This window comes from Liolophura sinensis, chromosome 5 (genome assembly GCF_032854445.1).
Source record: "Liolophura sinensis isolate JHLJ2023 chromosome 5, CUHK_Ljap_v2, whole genome shotgun sequence".
Taxonomy (NCBI): Eukaryota; Metazoa; Mollusca; class Polyplacophora; order Chitonida; family Chitonidae; genus Liolophura; species Liolophura sinensis.
Genome location: NC_088299.1, coordinates 1,617,540 through 1,636,428, shown reverse-complemented (window position 1 = coordinate 1,636,428; position 18,889 = coordinate 1,617,540). Strand labels below are relative to the sequence as shown.

The following is an 18,889-nucleotide window of genomic DNA, read 5'->3' as shown; positions in this document are numbered from 1 at the left end:
TGAATGAAAAGTGACTTAAAGCCAGCGTGTCTAGGCCAGTCATGTGAGGTTCTGTTTCGAACATGTTGCAGTTTTACCTCGGCTTTAACAGTTTTACCTCAGCTTTAACAGTTTTACCTCGGCTTTAATTTTCATGTATTTCATCAAAAGTCATGAAATGGAATTCCAGCGGTGCAATAATAATAATATTTGAAATATGCTCAGATATGCATGAATCCTGTACAGTGGGATTTGGATGTTGTACCCTGGAGTTAGAATTTTGCCATTTCACACACATTTGCATATTTCGATTAAGGAAGTCAATTGAGGCTTTCATTTATATCTATGTATGTGGGATCGTGTTTCAAACATGAAATTACCAGTTTATCCCCGATGATAGATTCTTAGTAAATGTGACACTGAACATTGCTGTGTTCCTTACCATTCATTTATTTTGACATTCACATACGTGAAGTTTTCGAATGTTTTATGAATAGTCAACCTCATGATAGAGTAAACACGTTCATGTGGAGTTGCTCATTGTTTTAGGTACTTTCCCACCCGGCATTTTCCCCAGTGAAGTTAGAATTTCACCAATGACATTGACCTGGCAGTGGGAGAGAACTCGGTAGATTCTTAACGTAGTGCTTTCATATTCATGTAATCCCATTAACCATTGGCAGTAAATCATCCTAATTTCACTCGTCTCCCTGTTCTCATCAAACTTTGATATCACATCTACTTCAGAAAGTCACCGTGTTGTTAATGTTTGCACTATCACCTGTCATCAAGTTTCATGTTGGACATTTGGTTCATTGGAAAACAAAACAGTGCATGCATTGAGCATGTAAGATTTCCTATACTTCCTGTAGCACTGCATGTACACCAGTGTATGATTGCTGCTCTTCAGTGACAGTCTGGATAGGAACAGGTTGGTTTTACATAACGTGCCCAATATTTGCTAAGAATATTAAGATCTCAGTTTTTGCAAGAACCATATGTAGCGTAATGATTTCCGTAATCTGTCGATTCATTAGTTGTTTTACTGTGGACTTGTCATGTAATAATTATTTTTAACGCATTAATTGTTGTTCGTGGTGTATTAGGTGAAGCCAGTTTAATTCTTTTTCAGCTTTGTGAAGCATCAACAAGCCTTGGTAAAACATTTCCATGTTGCCATTAAGAACCATTATTGATAGAATCATTTTTTTTCCAGGTCAGTGAAGCTAATTTGCCCATTTTTTTTTATGTTTCATTCTAGTATTTGTCTTAACATTGCATACCATTATGGAAGAGTATATGGTTTGAGCCTACATGTTTGTTATCAGCCACATATTATATCGGGTGGGCATAAAAAAATGGGCCGTACTTTGATGCTGCATTGCTCCACTTTCCTTTGTTTAAACCCTTTCAAACTTTAGACATTCAAATGCATGATGATGATCATAGTTCCAGTAGTCTGCACACAGGGTTAAAATGAAAACATAGCCTCAAAAACGCACGTTCTGGTGACCCACATTGCATCACCTGTCAGGTGTCCTGAGTAGAGTGCGCACTGCACCTGTGTGACACGCATCAAGGCCTGCTGGAAAAAAATTACTCTTAAGGAGATTCGGGACTCAATCAGCTCATGGAAGAAACATTTTCGCACCGTCTACCGGGAAGATGGAGGACCATTTGATCATCTTTTCAAGTAAAACAACGTAGAACATCATTTTGAAATGTCTGGAACATGCATTTTTGACTCTGTTTGGATTTTGTTCCCATCAACAGAAATTTTAAAGGATGAAATAGAAATTTGGTCTGTATACTTAGGACATAATGGCTTTGGGTGTGTAAATTTTTACAAGCTGAAGTAAGAGAATTTCGGAGATGTCGAGTGTCAAAGTACAGCCCATTTTTTTATGCCCACCCGATATATACTAAAGGCTTTCCTGCTAACTACTTTCACAGTCTTGACAGAGCGCGATCATGCTAACCATTTCTCTTTTGAAGCCACACGTAGACCCTAACTAATTTTTGCTATTTAAGCAGAGGTTTTTTTCCATGCAGGTATCCTTAATGGTGGTCTTACTCATCGTTGTTTGAACAGATGACTTCAGTACTGTTACAGAAGAAGTCAAACACCACAGATTCACAACCTCAAATCAATTAATACATACACATTTTTCTGTTACATTATGTACATATACAAGATAGTGGCGCTTGTTCTGGCCCAAGTGGTTGTCTGCTAAATCATTTTCAAGAATGGAAATGGTCTTAGATAGTACCGAAATATAAAATCGTTGCCAGAGTTCATCTTAGTCTTAAAATTCTATATTAAATTATTTCCTGTTAATTGCTTTGTACAGTAGCTTTGTAGAAGAGTTGCTGTATTGTACTTTGATGACAGCTGACAATCAGGATAAGACATATAAACCGAACTGAGCATGGTGTTATGTAGAGGCAACTGCATATGTGACTGCCAAGAGACCAACTTTCCCATGTGGAAGATTATCAGTAGATATTTAAAAATGCCATTCAGTAACAATCAAATAAATGACATATACGCACACCCAAAGATTTACTATTTTTCTCGAAAGTGACAAGAGGGGCTGAGATTTTCTATGTTCATACTGTAGGTCCATTTCCAGTGATGTTTGATATGGCTCGGGGAGGGCAGTTTCCTCCCACGGCTCGCAGAGGAAAGGAAGTAGATGCCTCTGCGACTGAGGAAGTTTATGTTCGCAAATTCTTTCCTGAATCTTGGATATGGGATGATTCCATTGCAGGGTACAAGTTTTGTTAACATATTATAATGTGCATGGCATGCTGACTTCTCTAAACAATCTTTTGTAGAAATAGATGCAATCTAGGTGGCAGCTTGATTCTGCAGATGGGTAACTATATAGCGGCGAGCAGAGTGCTGGATATTAAGAAAAAAAAAAAAGATGAACCTCTGCTTCTTTTTTGTAGATCCAATTTTATTTATGAGAACTCAGGGAAGAATTCCATCTGCCCCAACCTCAGGGGTTGTGGGCACAGCACCTGTAGTGCATGTGCGGACATTTTTTCCTGAGTCCTTACTTTGGGACGAGAAAGTGGCCGGGTATATTATGTCTGATTGTTTATTAGTGTTCAGGGCGCATGCAGAGTTGGAATTGTGTCTATGGAAGTGGGTGTTCAAGGGGGGATTGTTGTGTTGGTCACACTGTGTGTACCCTGTAGTATTACAGTAAGTCAGCGTTAAGCTCTTGTCTGTTATGAAGTATATTGTCTCCGGATTTTGTTTTTGTCTACTTAGTATGGACCATTTTTGGGGTTGTGTGTGTTGATGTCAAATTTCGTTTGCAGGGACAGTAATTTATCATTTTATTTGTAAGTTTCGACCTTGAGAATTTCTGATTGGTGAATCTGCTACCATTAAATATTGTTTTGGAATCTAGAATAGATGAACTATGTTTTGTTACTGTCATGGATAACACTTCCAGTGATAAAAACCTTGTGAATAGAAGAAAATGATGTACATGGCCTGAGATAAAACCCTGTAAACCGAAGAAAATGATGTTCATGGCCCGAGATAAAACCTTGTAGACAGAAGAAAATGATGTACATGGCCCGAGATAAAACCTTGTAAACAGAAGAAAATGATGTTCATGGCCCGAGATAAAACCTTGTAGACAGAAGAAAATTATGCACATGGCCCGAGATAAAACCTTGTAGACAGAAGAAAATGATGTACATGGCCCAAGATAAAACCCTGTAGACAGAAGAAAATGATGTACATGGCCCGAGATAAAACCCTGTAAACCGAAGAAAATGATGTTCATGGCCCGAGATAAAACCTTGTAGACAGAAGAAAATGATGTACATGGCCCGAGATAAAACCCTGTAAACCGAAGAAAATGATGTTCATGGCCCGAGATAAAACCCTGTAAACCGAAGAAAATGATGTTCATGGCCCGAGATAAAACCTTGTAGACAGAAGAAAATGATGTACATGGCCCGAGATAAAACCTTGTAAACAGAAGAAAATGATGTTCATGGCCCGAGATAAAACCTTGTAGACAGAAGAAAATTATGCACATGGCCCGAGATAAAACCTTGTAGACAGAAGAAAATGATGTACATGGCCCAAGATAAAACCCTGTAGACAGAAGAAAATGATGTACATGGCCCGAGATAAAACCTTGTAGACAGAAGAAAATGATGTACATGGCCCGAGATAAAACCTTGTAAACAGAAGAAAATGATGTTCATGGCCCGAGATAAAACCTTGTAGACAGAAGAAAATTATGCACATGGCCCGAGATAAAACCTTGTAGACAGAAGAAAATGATGTACATGGCCCGAGATAAAACCTTGTAAACAAAAGAAAGTGTTGTACATGGCTCAAGATAAAACCTTGTAAACAGAAGGAAATGATGTACATGGCCCGAGATAAAACCTTGTAGACAGAAGAAAATGATGTACATGGCCCAAGATAAAACCCTGTAAACAGAAGGAAATGATGTACATGGCCCGAGATAAAACCTTGTAAACAAAAGAAAGTGTTGTACATGGCTCAAGATAAAACCTTGTAAACAGAAGAAAATGATGTTCATGGCCCGAGATAAAACCTTGTAAACAGAAGAAAATTATGCACATGGCCCGAGATAAAACCTTGTAGACAGAAGAAAATGATGTACATGGCCCAAGATAAAACCCTGTAAACCGAAGAAAATGATGTACATTGCCCGAAATACAACCTTGCAAACAGAAGGAAATGAAGTATATGCCCTGAGATAAAACCTTGTAAATTAATAGAAGAAAATGAGGTATGTGTGGCCATCACTGACCAGAAGGGACCATTTCTAACCAAAACAAGTTGGTACCAAGCCATGTAAAAAGCTATCCAGTTGCACCTAAGTGCTTGTGAACTGGCTACCTCTTTGCTTCACAAGTACATCATCTGAACATAAACACATGTAGTGACATGTTACAGAGAAGGACAAATGAGTACTATTTGGACAAACCACATTCATGGACTGCATTTGTGGACAAAATAACTGGGTATCAACTGTGTGGTTGAACAGGTGATTTGCTAGATCACTGAGCTCAAAAAACAGGTGATTTGCTACATTACTGAGCTCAAAAAACAGGAGATTTGCTACATAACTGACCCCAAAAACTGAAGATACAGTTCTTAAAGTAAACGAAAGCTAAAATAACAAGTAAGGTTCATCATACAGACAATTGAAAACTATGTGTAAAAATACTTTCATTTATTTTTTCAGATTTTGTTAGAGTGTTGAAAGGCAGTCAAATATTTGAATACTATGGTAGGCTGTAAGCAAGCCATACTGACGGTATCTAGGAACTCTGTCATCAAATCACCTATTTTCCTTGATGATCATAAGAAGGAAGGAATTTTTGGGAACATTATTTCAGTAATCTTTTACTCATAGGTAAAAAGAGTTAGTGCAACATTTAGTGTGGTGATTGGAAAACATCTTGTGATGTCTGAGTTCCTAACCTCTGATAGTATGGTCCATAAGCCCACTGTAGAATTCAAATGTTTGAACGCCTTTAGCTCTTTTCACAAAAATCTAAAATAATAATGAATGACTGTATGTTTATGCATAGTTTTAAGTGGTCTATTGGTGACGCCTAATTCGATTTTTAGAGGTCATTATCTTTAAATTTCTGTAAGACAGCAAATCATCTCAGGCTGTTTTTCCTGACGGTTTGCCATTTGCAAAGATGGTTTTCAAGACTGGTACATCTGTGGCCATTATGTGTTTGACAGGCGATTTCCGAACTCTAGCCATTGACCTACCAATGTTAGGGGAGCCACGATCAGATTTGATGAACCCTATTTCTTTGGATTCTGAAGTCACAACATATGTTCGCAAGTTCTTCCCAGAATCCTGGCTCTGGGACAGTCACACGGCAGGGTATACGCATGGTTTTGATTGGGTTTTAAATGTCACTTTCCCGTGATTCAGGGTACAGCTTTTCTATATTAAAAGGGACATGTAGGCATTGTTTTTATTTTTTTCATAAATATATTTCTTTTTATACATATAGCCTCTTGCAAACAGGTGAAATAAAGTAACTTTGTGGTATTTATTGACAGAACTTTAGTACCCTATATTTATGTGAAGGTGATATATACAGCAGTGGTTTCATTATGTAAACTTATATATATATATACATATATATGAACATGCATGTGTATCCTGCAAGTGTGTTGTCCAGCTGGGAAAAGGGTTAATATATGTAATGAGTTTGTTTTAAATACTCATCAGTCCTATGTATGTAAAGCAGTGATCATTTTGGTTTGAGAATACTATTGGGAACACCCTTAATAGTGTATTCAGTATTTTCCATTTTAGCAAATACCTTAATTGTAACTTTACACTTTATGACCTATTGGCATGGCCAGTTAATGGAATATTTGATATTTCACATATTTCTTCTTTCTACATACGTTTTGCTTTAATCAGGCGAGCTGCAAATGAGATTATTTTTCTTAATTCTCTCTTAATTTCGTTTGTGTTAAAATTACAGTTAATTTAAAGAAGCATGAGAATGGGATGTAGTTCGGCTTCCAGGTGTATACCATTTCCTCTTGTATGTTAGCTCTTCTGTGTACAGGTACTTTTTTGTCTGTATGACAGTTGAGCTGTGAGCCTTGTTTGTTTATTTGGATGCCATAATGTCCACATGTTTATGTCAAAATACTGTCTCCAGTAAGGCTTATTTCGTCCAGTTGAAATGCATGCAATTAAGCCTCCAAGGTGTGGATGTTATATGCTCATATTTTATGCATGTTTTGATTGGATACCAAGCTCATATTTGTATGCATGTGTATTTTTGAAGTATTGTTAAATCAGTTTTGCCTGTTCTTTTTTTTTCTGGATTGCCCTGATGTGTTTTGTCTAAATGTAATTGTCTCTTTCATTTGTGACAACCCCCCCACCCTCCCTCCCTCCCTACCAACCCACACACATGGATCATCACTTAGACGACAGATTGGCTGTCGATGGTGTTTTCAGCCAATCACAGGCTTTAATTCCAAAGTACTTATTGATGAAGAAAACGTCTTCATATGAAGACAGTACGGGCGGAGCCAAAGCAACCTTGCGCCAAGTGAGTAGACATTGATTGACAGGTCACCGACCATGTGACATAACAATGGCTGTTGGGCTGACACACTGACAGACCAGTGACAGGAAGAGAGGGCGTGGCTTTCCATGAAATAGCCAATCAGTCGTCTAAAACGGATTCGCTCCGCCCCGTCATAATCGTGAAGACTTTTCATAATGACCTCTATCCTGTATGTAGCATAATTCTTCATGGGGTTGTTTGTTCTTATTTTGCCTATAATGTTATATTTCAAAACTATTTAGCTGTATTCATCAAAATTACACCAGGATTTATTGGCAGGTCCCGGTTAGACTGGTCAGGATTAGATTGTGAACAACTGTATGACTATTGCTGTCTGTTTCAAGTTCAGAAAATATATGTCCCATTCATATTGGTCTTGTTACCATTTTATCATCTACACCCTGGGTGTCCTTTACCTGATTAGATTGTCAGTTTTTCATCACACAGCTGTTTAAATAAGGCACATGCAAAGGTAACAAATAAAACATAATTAAGTTAGAATGTAGGAACACTACAAACAGTTCCCTGTAGAGATTGCTACCTCTCCAAATATGGCAGAAATCTGAATATTATATAAAACACACTGACCGACAGACAGACAGACAGACAGGCAGATAAACAGGCAGGAAGACAGACAGGCACTGGTCCATCAGTTAATGGGTACATTGTGAAAGCAGTAAGAAAAACATTACATTCAAACAATATTTAAAAATGTATGAACATCACATTAAAACAAAAATGAAGCTGCTACTTTCCACATTTTTTTTTTTGAACTAATCACTAAGATTGCCATGGTCCTGCAGTAGGAAAGATTGATTGCAAGATTAACATAAATATTAAGCTCATATTCAGCTCTGGAAAATCCTTGAAGGTCATGGGCTTTGTGTGAGGATTATTGAATTTCTATAGAACTCCTGGAAATTGATCAAAGAGATAATAAACTTTACAAACTGTTTAAGTAGGTTTCAGGGTTTAGGTTTCACATTCTTGACATTTAAGTGGAGTGAGATTTTAATTCGTTGTTGATACCAGTATGTGGAGCGAGATTTAAATTTGTTGTTGATACCGGTAAGTGGAGCGAGATTTTAATTTGTTGTTGATACCGGTAAGTGGAGCGAGATTTTAATTTGTTGTTGATACCGGTAAGTGGAGCGAGATTTAAATTTGTTGTTGATACCGGTAAGTGGAGTGAGATTTTAATTTGTTGTTGATACCGGTAAGTGGAGCGAGATTTAAATTTGTTGTTGATACCGGTAAGTGGAGCGAGATTTTAATTTGTTGTTGATACCGGTAAGTGGAGCGAGATATTAATTTGTTGTTGATACCGATAAGTGGTGCGAGATTTTAATTTGTTGTTGATACCGGTAAGTGGAGCGAGATTTTAATTTGTTGTTGATACCGGTAAGTGGAGTGACATTTTAATTTGTTGTTGATACCAGTATGTCATTCAGACCTTATATACATGTACATGGTACTGTAAAATTTGTTAAAGCCTAAAATTGTCTCTGAAAATGTGGAAAGCTCTTTGCAGTGCTGAGTATGAATTGGCAGAGGTAGCCTCCACGGCTGAGTGGTTAGCATGTCAGCACAGCAGGAGCTGTGGGATTATAGCTGGGACATCAAGCCCAGCTTAAGCTGGCTTCCTCTCTGATTGTGCATGGGAAAGTTTGTCGGCAACCTGCTGATGGTCGTGGTTTTCCTCACAGGGTCTGCCCTTTTTCCATCCACCGTGACGCTGGCTGCTCTCAAGAAGTGAAATATTCTTGAATAGAACTCCTGTTAATTGAATAAATGCATTTAAATAAAACAGTGAACTAATAATGAAAGTCCTGGAAAGGCCATGGAATTCTAACTGAAGAGGACAAAAGATCACAGAATTTGCAAAACCCTGATCTCTTTAATTCTTGTGAACAGCATCTTCAAGTTTTTTTAACGTTAATCTTGCAATCAATCTTTCCTATTGCAGGACCATGGCAATCTTAGTGATTAGTTAAAAAAAAAATTTTGGAAAGTAGCAGCTTCAATTTTGTTTTAATGTGATGTTTATACATTTATAAATATTGTTTGAATGTAATGTTTTTCTTACTGCTTTTACAATGTACCCATTAATTGATGGACCAGTGCCTGTCTGTCTTTCTGCCTGTTTATCTGCCTGCCTGTCTGTCTGTCAGTCGGTCAGTGTGTTTTATATAATATTCAGATTTCTGCCATATTTGGAAAGGTAGCAATCTCTACAGGAAACTGTTTGTAGTGTTCCTACATTCTAACTTAATTATGTTTTATTTGTTACTTGTACATGTGCCTTATTTAAACAGCTGTGTATGTTTTTGTCAGAGTGTGTCCATTTGTGTACAAAATGTGTTAATATTCTATTTGGATGTAGTGTTGATCTCCTCCTGTGGGCATTGTGCCACTTCACAAAGTCAGTCAACTTATTAAGCCAAGATGTGAAAAAAGAATCCCTTTGTATTTAAGGCAGTTTAAACTTTTCAGTCATTTCATATTTATTTCTTTATATTAGGATGGTTTTGTAGTGACAAGAATTGATCTTTGACCACAGGAGCACTAAGTACTGGACTTCACCACATCTGTTGTTGAGGATGAGAGCAATTGTAATCGGAACATAGTATCAACTATCACGTAGTAACCAGAAATGTATTCACTCTAATTCTTCTTCAAGATGGTCATTCAAGCATATTCTGAAGGCATATTTTTCTATGTACTCTAATAAAATTAGATTCTTTGTGAAGCCTTAAAATTTGCCAACCAAACCAATATAGCTGATGCCATGCAAAAATCAAATTATATTATGCAAAATTGCCCGGAAAATTTCTGTTTCAGATGCAAATGAATTGAGAAATTAAGGTGGTTAAGATTGTAGTTGTGGTGTATCCGAGACACTCCAGTGTATTTTTTTTTCCCTTAAAAGTGACTGCCATCATGGAAAGTGAAAAAGTCTTGAGTGTATATATATTTCGTTAAACAAGAATCGATCATTTAACATGTAATATCATACCAGTGGCCCAGTATTACACTGTTAGCTACATATTGAACCAATCATGGTTCGGCTTGAACCTGAAAGATATAATGCACGTACTAGTTAATGTATATATGTTTATGTATGTGTGAGGTGTGTAGTCTGGTCCATACAGTGTTTCACTTCTTGTCAGTCTGGAGACAATATGTTATACTTCATGTTGTGTTATTTGATTGTGTGCGTACTGGAATACTGTCTGTATTGGGGCATGTTCTGCCTACCAAGGTCATGAGGCAATAGATACATGTATCGTGCCTAGCCTACCCAGGTCATGGGACAGTATATGTCTTGCCTAGCCTACCTAAGTCAGAGGAAAGGAGATATCTTGCCTAACCTACCTAAGTCATAGGAAAGGAGATATCTTGCCTAGCCTAGCTAGGTCATGGGGCAGTAGATAGCAAGCCTAGCCTAGCTAGGTCATGTGGCAGTAGATGTAATTGCCTCATTACACATGAATAGTTTTTAATGGAACAGTTGAGGACAGGTTACACAGAAGGTCCAAGTGATAATAGAATGCATTGAGTAATTTTATTACATCATTATTATTATTATCATTATTCTGTAATGTTGCAGTGCGTGTGTACTTCGTATAAGTTGTATGAGTACATGTGCACCGATAATTGTGTCGTAATATAGGAAAGAACAAATGAGTTCACAGCTTTGGAACGTCTTGATACAGGCGGGAAGGAGTTTTACATGAAATTCGTTCCCATATTTCAGCAGTTGCCTACATTTTTACATGTATGTTAATGGGGGAAGAAGAAAGTAACAAAATTTCTTATTTGTGCATGTATATGTTTCTGATTTAGATTACTAATGAAGCCGTCTGTAGACCCAGGGCTTTTCTTATAAAAGATTTGTATACACAAGCATTTGGAACAGCCTATCATTCTTGTCAGATAGAAAGTCTATAGTGAAGAATTTCCCAAGTCTACAAGGAGTTGGACTGTCTATGCGCTTCATCTCTCCACATGCTTGCACTAACTACCATTAATAACTGTCTTGACTCTGCCTGATTCCCTTATAACTGCTTTGACTCTGCCTGACTCCCCTGTTACTGCTTTGACTCTGTGTTGCCTGTCTCACAAATCTATTCACTTGTTTGCATATGTAGTTTATTTGTATGTGAAATAGAGTTTTTTTCGTGATTAATTATTCATGGCACGTGTAATATATTATTCGGTATCTCTTCTGCCCTGCTCAAAACAATGTGAATAAATAACAGTTGAACTAATGTGGTACGGTACGGTAAAGATGAATATTTCAAAGAAATCTTTGCAATATTAATATTTTTAATATTTCTTCTTACATATTGTTCAGCATACATGGAGCTTTAAAAATAATCACCTTTGAATGTGTTTGTTTTAAAAATTTGATCGATGTAGCCATTGATTCTGACATTAGTGTAATGACTTATTCTTGGTTTTCTGTAGACTTGATGGCAGGGCGACTTTTTCTGTGTCTGTACCTGACACACTCACCAAATGGGTGGCCACATCTTTTGCTCTTCATCCCACCTTGGGTCTGGGCATCCCCCCTCAGAGAGCAAATGTAAGTTAAAATGAACCACCATCTAATGTGGCATATAATGTAAACTCTGAAGCAAACAGCCAAATAATGGAAAAAGTAATGTAATAATGTACAGAGGTGTCCGTATGTGGAGAGGTGTCCGTATGTGGAGAGGTATCTGTATGTGGAGAGGTGTCCGTGTGTGGAGAAGTATCCGTATGGGGAGAGGAGAGGTGTCTGTATGTGGAGAGGTGTCCGTATGTGGAGAGGTGTCTGTATGTGGAGAGGTGTCATGTAGAGGTGTCTGTATTTGTTTTGTTTTAGCGCATAACATTTGGGTTAAAATGACCATTGTCTTCTTTCTAGTGTTTTGTTTTGTTTTGTTTTTTTTGTTTTTTTCTTTTAGAAGTAAACATGATGAAATAATCATTGAAATAATGTGAATTAATTCATGCTTCAGACTGTGATTGCAGAAAGTCTTAAGACCCCACCAACCTTGAAATCTGCACATTAAGTAGACTGTACCATGTGTCAACTGCCTTTCACTGGCTACTCCAGTGATGTTAAGTAGACATGTGGGAGTTGTATTAGCACTTAGATCAAAGTAACGAACATGTTTTTAGCACTTGGCATTTCTGGTTTGTTTTTGTTCAGCTGACTGCCTTCCTGCCTTTCTTCCTGAGAGTGGACAAGCCCTACTCTGTAATACGTGGAGAAGAGGTCACCATCAAGGTCATTGTCTACAACTACCTCAACAGGAATATTCAGGTAACCGTTAAGTAACAAGAAAGAGCACACAAATGGAGAATATATTTCCTGTAAAAGCCTGGCATGTAAAAATGCATCTTCAGAAGCACTAAAGTCCTTAAAATGATACATTGATAAGAGACATCTGATAAGAAATTATTCAAATTTCAAAAGAACTCTTAAATGGCTCTGTGAGTTGGATAAATCAAGTGAAATGTGTCACTTTACAAAAGCCAAACTTAAGGCAAGGTACAGTATTAATTGAGCACAGTGTATTATAAAGTTTAATTTTATTTCACTGAACTTTTTTTCCATCACTTCAGGAGACAAAGTGAGATGCAGATGTAAGGTACATGTACAATGTATGCCCATTCTAATAAGTCTAAATGCAAATAACTTAGATTGAAGATTTATTACTGTCAACCAAATTGGGCTAAAGACTTCTACCATTGAATAATGGAGATGTTTTGTAGTGATAGATAATCTGTTCTCATGTCTGTACAGGCCACAGTAGAGCTGTTCCAGTCCAATGACTTCAAAGTGAAGGAAAACCCTAATGATGTGACAGCTGTATCCAAAACTATCACCAGGACAGTACAGGTGAGTTAGTACAGAATGACATGTACATGTAAGTGTGGGGTGAAAAGCATGTGGCCATTTGCACAGTCATGTGTTCGTTACATGTGGGAAAGTTTGTCATAAAGATGCCAAAGATCGGTGGTTTTTGACCTGGGGCATTTAGGTGAAAACGTCTTGGGTGTGGCATTAAGCAACATTCAAAAAATAATAATAATAATAATAAAATGAATAAATAAATGAAAATCATTAACTGATGATACTCTAAAATCCAGGTTGTATTCTACTGAAGATTAGATACATGACTGGTAAGTATATTGTATGTGTCCACTCTTTACATGACTTTAAACTTGTAAGGGGCCTTGGTGGCCTAGTGGTAAGCATGCTAATGTAGCAGATTGACCCAGGAGCCCCTCAACAAAATAAATTAACATGTAAAGCTATTTTTGTGATCATTGGTTAGCGCGCTAGGGCAGCTTAATGACTTAGGAGCCTCTCACCAATGCGGTCGCTGTGAGTTCAACTCCAGCTCGTGCTGGCTTCCTCTCCGGCCATATGTGGGAACCTGCGGTCTGTCTGTCAGCAACCTGCGGATGGTTGTGGGTTTCCCCCGCGCTCTACCCTGTTTCCTCCCATTATAATGCTGGCTGTCGTCGTATAAGTGAAATGCCAATCAAATAAATACACAAATATTTTTGTGATCACGATATGCTTGTCAGTGAATGTCTAGATTTAACCAGGCTGTGACTAAATGATTGATTTCCATGGTGACAGGTGGATGACCAGAAAGGAGCTAGTGTCAGTATTGTGGTTGTCCCAGAAACCCTGGGTCACCTGACTCTACAGCTTAGAGCTAGCACCACTGGGGCCGCAGATGCCCTGGAGGAACCACTCCTGGTGGAGGTAAGTCACAGTTCCTTATGTCCTATAAAGAAGTGTCAGTCTTGCACCATCTTTTCTGAGTACTGTCATTCTTCAACATTTTTCACATGTGTGCAAGGTGTTTTTCAAGCATATTGATCTAAAGGCATTTTTCCATGTTAACTGATAAAATTATACTTTTTGTGAAGCCCTCAAACTGGCCGAAATCTCCAAATCAAATTGCAAATGTGCAAAAATTGCAATGAAAACTGCTTTGTCATATGCGAAAAGGTTGAGGGATTAGGGTAAAGGATTTCGTTGATGGAAATTCGCACTAACTGTTGCTGTAAAGCTTGGCCTTTACAGATATCTCAGCAAGATTTAATTGTCTTCAGGTATTAGCTCGGATGTATGATTGAGTTTTGTTGTGACAGAACGCACTTCCATTGTCAAATTTAGGGTACATGACCTATAATTACATCCAGGATTACATAGTGAGTTGGTGATTTGGACTGATTCTTACAGTTTTATTGCTCTTAGAAAGGTGTTCTGGGGTTTGTTTGGAAGGCAGGATGATATCCTATCGGGAAAATGTAAGTTTCAGCATCAAAAATAATATATCATGATATTCATTTGCCTGTATAAATGCTGCTCTGTGAACAAAATTTTGTGTCACTGGAAAAGTTAATAGATCAGAATGCAAGTAAATTTTGTATATCAGCTGTGTCACTCAATTCTTTTTTTGATTTATTTACAGCCTGAAGGACGGATGGTGGAAGACAACAAGCCAATTTTTATTAACCTTGATCAAACTGGAACATCTCAGCCCATCAGTGAAACTGTGAACTTCCCGTTAAGCAACCAGGTAGCTGGCTCTAAGGCAATCATCATCAGTGTTATTGGTAAGCTAATTAAGAATTGTGTTTCTGATACTTTACTCTAGGCAACTCTTTAGCAGATTGTTTACATTTAAAGGAGAAGAAAACTTAGAAACATGACACTATAGGCTGAAAAGAGCACATTTTTTTCTATCTGGTGGTGCCTGTTGCATCATTTTGTGATTTTTCCTCGCCATACATGTAAAGCCTAAATAGGGCAAAGCTGGCATAAACCGCTGAGTCCATCGCGTCCTCCATCCTTAACACTCTGTAAGTTATGCTGGGGGTGTGTTGCTTCTCAGCCATTTAGAGTCGTTAAAACTTCCAGCTTGTTCCTGTAAACTTGGACCTATGTCCAACATTTCAGTCTCCCAATCATCAAGCAGAAAACAAACTGTACTGTTCGCTACCTTCTGGGAAGAAGAGTTCTAACGGAAATGTACGAGCTGCTCTTTGGAGGTTTCCGACGGCAATTCTCCTCCTAACACGGAAGATTTCAGGACTAGTTCTCAGGCAAAATGGAGTCGCCCACAGCGGATTTTGGCGCTGACTTTATTTATAATTTATCAACTTGATGTACATATTCGAATAGTTTTTATGGCATGCACCTGCGAAGAAATGCGTACTCTTTTCAATGGTATTTGATTGATATTTAAATTTTCTTCACCTTTAATGAACATGTGGTAAAGGCAGTGATTTTATCTCCAAAACATTTAGCCGAAGGACATTAAACACCAACCAAATGGAGAAATAAAAACAAAATGCTTTTGGTCACTGCAATTCTTTTGCGATGTGAATTGTCACATCAGGTTTTGAAAAGCATGTTTTAAAGACAAAGAAAACACTAATGTGAAGTATATGCGTCAAATGGAAGACCATTAAATACTGCCCAGGAATATAGATTGATTTAGTAAAATGGTTTTAAAACATAAGATCCTGTGGTGGTCTAGTGGCTTAGAGGGTCTCATTGATGTCATTTCTGTATTTTTTACGTGAAATATTTTGTGTCAAGGTCCGTAAGATCTATACGTATGTACAAGCATTTAGACTGATAAAATCTAGCAGTTTAATGTATGTTAAGTGACAAAAAACCTGGCGTCATCGGTGCCGGTATGGTCAGAAAAGGCTACCATAGAATGCAAAGTTTGCAATGCATTTTACCGAGTTGAAGAAATTCAAAACATTATAAATCCAGCTAATTTTGTTTTTGGGATAGTATTAAATAGCCTTTAATCTGACAGATACTCACATTATGGTAGTGTTTTCTCTCCCTTTACATGAAGGACTACCCTGTATTTGGAAAAAAATGTTGCATACAGAAGAAGTATTAAGTGGTAGCAAATTTATTCTTTTTCCATGTATTGTCAAATGCATGTAATTATATTTTTAACATCTCTTTTGAAAGATGGGAGTAGTGCTCCCGAGTGTGTTGGATGCGATGCACAATATGATATCAAACATATCCTGGTTGACTGTGTGGACTTTACCCATGTTCGAGACAGATTCTACACAGTCAGCGCTATATAGGATTTATTTGACAGCATCGATGGTGATGCTATCATAAAATATATTAGGGCCATTGGCCTGTATTATAAAATATAAATTTTAATTGTCATAAATATTTATAGATAAAAGTTATATACATACAGATTTCTAGATATACTGTTTTTAAAATACGCTGGTTTTCGAGTTTTAACTGTTTTTGGTTTTTCTTACCTCATTTTAATCATGTCCAAACTTTTTATTTCCTTTTTGATGTTCTCATTACCATATTGAAAACCTGAACCGCCTCAGTTTTTCACCATGTTCTCGCCACGATATGGCTGAAATATTGCCGAGGTGGCGTTAAGCCATAATCATTCATTCATTCATTCATTCTTTTTGAAAGAACAGGGGCCTCCGAGGTGGTTGGAGTGCCAGCGCAGCGCAGTGACACAAGAGCCTATCACCAATGTAGTTGCTGTGACTTCAAGCCTAACTCATGCTGACTTCCTCTCTGGCCATATCAAGGTCTGTCAGCAACCTGCGGATGGTCATGGGTTTCCCCAAAGTTCTGCCCGGTTTCCTTTCACTATAATGCTGGCCGCCGTCGTATTATTCTTGACTACAGTGTAAAACACCAATCAAATCAATGAATAGATAAATTTTGAAAGGACAACTGATAGTTAACTAAATTGTTTTTAGAGAAGTGCACGTACTTTGGTGTATATACTGACGCCTCAGGGTTTGTGGGGAGCCTGATCATTGTGAGTGTGATACAAATAGATAAGCTTGATGCCTTTTCTTGAGGAGACCGTGCTCGTGTGTTTTAGGGGACATGTTAGGCACCACTCTTACTGGGTTAGGAAACCTTATCCGCATGCCGTACGGCTGTGGGGAACAGAACATGGTCTCGTTTGTCCCCAACATTGTGGTCCGTAAGTACCTGGAAACCACGGGCACCATCACTTCTAAGCAGACCGTTGACACAACCAGGTTCATGGAATCAGGTAAGTGCTTGTCATCGCTTGAAATTACGCAACTTTTTACAAACCTTTTCACTTACATGGTTAACAGAGCTGACACTGTAAGCATAATGGGAATTCCATGTTCGAATTCTTTCCTTGCTCAAGGATACATGTTCTTGCTGCTCTGTCATGTGACCTATGAGTAAAGTTAGGCAAATATCAGGACAAGATGGTCGTGTGCCTGGTTTGAATCCAGATAGATCAGCCTGAGCAGAAAGATGATAACCCTCTTTATTAAAAAGTAAACAAAATGTATTACATATAAGACTTGATATTTCACACACATCATTTTATAGGTATTAGCCAACTTTCGTGAAAATTTCAGCATCATAGGTAAAGTTGTATTAAAACAGCTACAGATATAAAGCCTGAAATGTACCACATGCCAGATTGATTGACTTCTCCAGTATTTGCATATTACATATGACGATGTGTTCTGGGCGTGGCTTTCCAGGAAGTCTGGTCACAGAATTACATGTAGCCTCATTGAAATACTGAAGAAAAACAACCTAGTTGTCAATAAAAACAGCAAAATTCCAAAGAAGTAAGAACAAAATTTTGTCACATAACACTATGATAGATATAGGATTGAAGGGGAGACTAAATTACCATTTTACAGCTGAAAGTATTTCTTGTTAAGGGTGTGTAGTATTTGTGCTAGTCTAAAGACAACGGCAAAGGAAATGGAGGGAGTGGGAGATAAAAGAGTATATTACCATTGAGTGATTTTAATATCATAGAACGGTCTGTCAGCAATTATCACTTATATACATTGATACACAAGGCTTCTGATCATAGCTGTGTGGTATTCATGGTTTTACACCGTTCATGGGAATTTTGAAAGGTGCAGTCCTTCGTTTTGAATGCATTACCTCTGCCTTCCGCATCAATACATACTATCTTTTCTGAAGGCTACCAGAGAGAGTTAACCTATCAAAGAGAAGAAGGGTCTTTCAGCGCTTTTGGCGATCGTGATTCGGCCGGAAGCACGTGGTGAGTTATGTAACATTTACACTCACTGAGAGTGTACCATACATGTATTGATACCTTGTGTAGAAAATGAATAATGAAAAATTGCAGGAAAGGACAACAGTAAATATAGTAGATGGACACTTGTGGTGTAATTCGAAATTTAAACGTCCACAATTCTTTATACAAAACTGGTTTAATTACAAAGTACAATATATAAGAGGTTTACAAGACAAGGAGGGCAAATTTCTACCATTTCCATGATTTAAGAAAATGTTTATGGTTCAAGGTACATACCTTGACTGTAATAATCTCATTACAAACATTCCTAAATCATGGACCCATGTTATGGAAAAGTAAAACTGTGTTGATTACAACTCGCCAACTTTTCCAATATCTTTTCAACTTAAACAAAAATTAAATAAATCATTGTTTAATGATGTTGAACCCTGCATATGAAAAACAGCTTATTCATGATAAATGGAAATATAACCTTAAACTAAAAAGAAATGAATCGGGCAAGTATATTTTCTTTTATTTATTATTGTACACAAGATACAAAACTGAGGGATTTTCAGTACAAATAATTACATAGGATAATACCAGCAAGATTGTGTCTGTATAAAATAGGCCGTAAAGATGACGATGTTTGTAAAATATGTAAAACCACCACGGCGATGTATAAACACCTGTTT

The 18,889-nt window shown here is 37.5% G+C and overlaps 1 protein-coding gene across 1 annotated transcript in view; it reads left to right on the top strand.

Annotated features, from left to right (window-relative positions):
• LOC135465940 (CD109 antigen-like) overlaps positions 1–18,889 on the top strand; it is a 43,720-nt gene that overhangs the window by 10,059 nt on the left and 14,772 nt on the right. Inside the window, exons 8-14 of the mRNA XM_064743322.1 lie at positions 11,581–11,698; positions 12,311–12,424; positions 12,908–13,003; positions 13,754–13,882; positions 14,598–14,742; positions 17,031–17,207; positions 18,137–18,218. Of these exons, the coding sequence (XP_064599392.1) occupies positions 11,581–11,698; positions 12,311–12,424; positions 12,908–13,003; positions 13,754–13,882; positions 14,598–14,742; positions 17,031–17,207; positions 18,137–18,218 (861 nt within the window). The remainder of the gene's footprint in view (positions 1–11,580; positions 11,699–12,310; positions 12,425–12,907; positions 13,004–13,753; positions 13,883–14,597; positions 14,743–17,030; positions 17,208–18,136; positions 18,219–18,889) is intronic.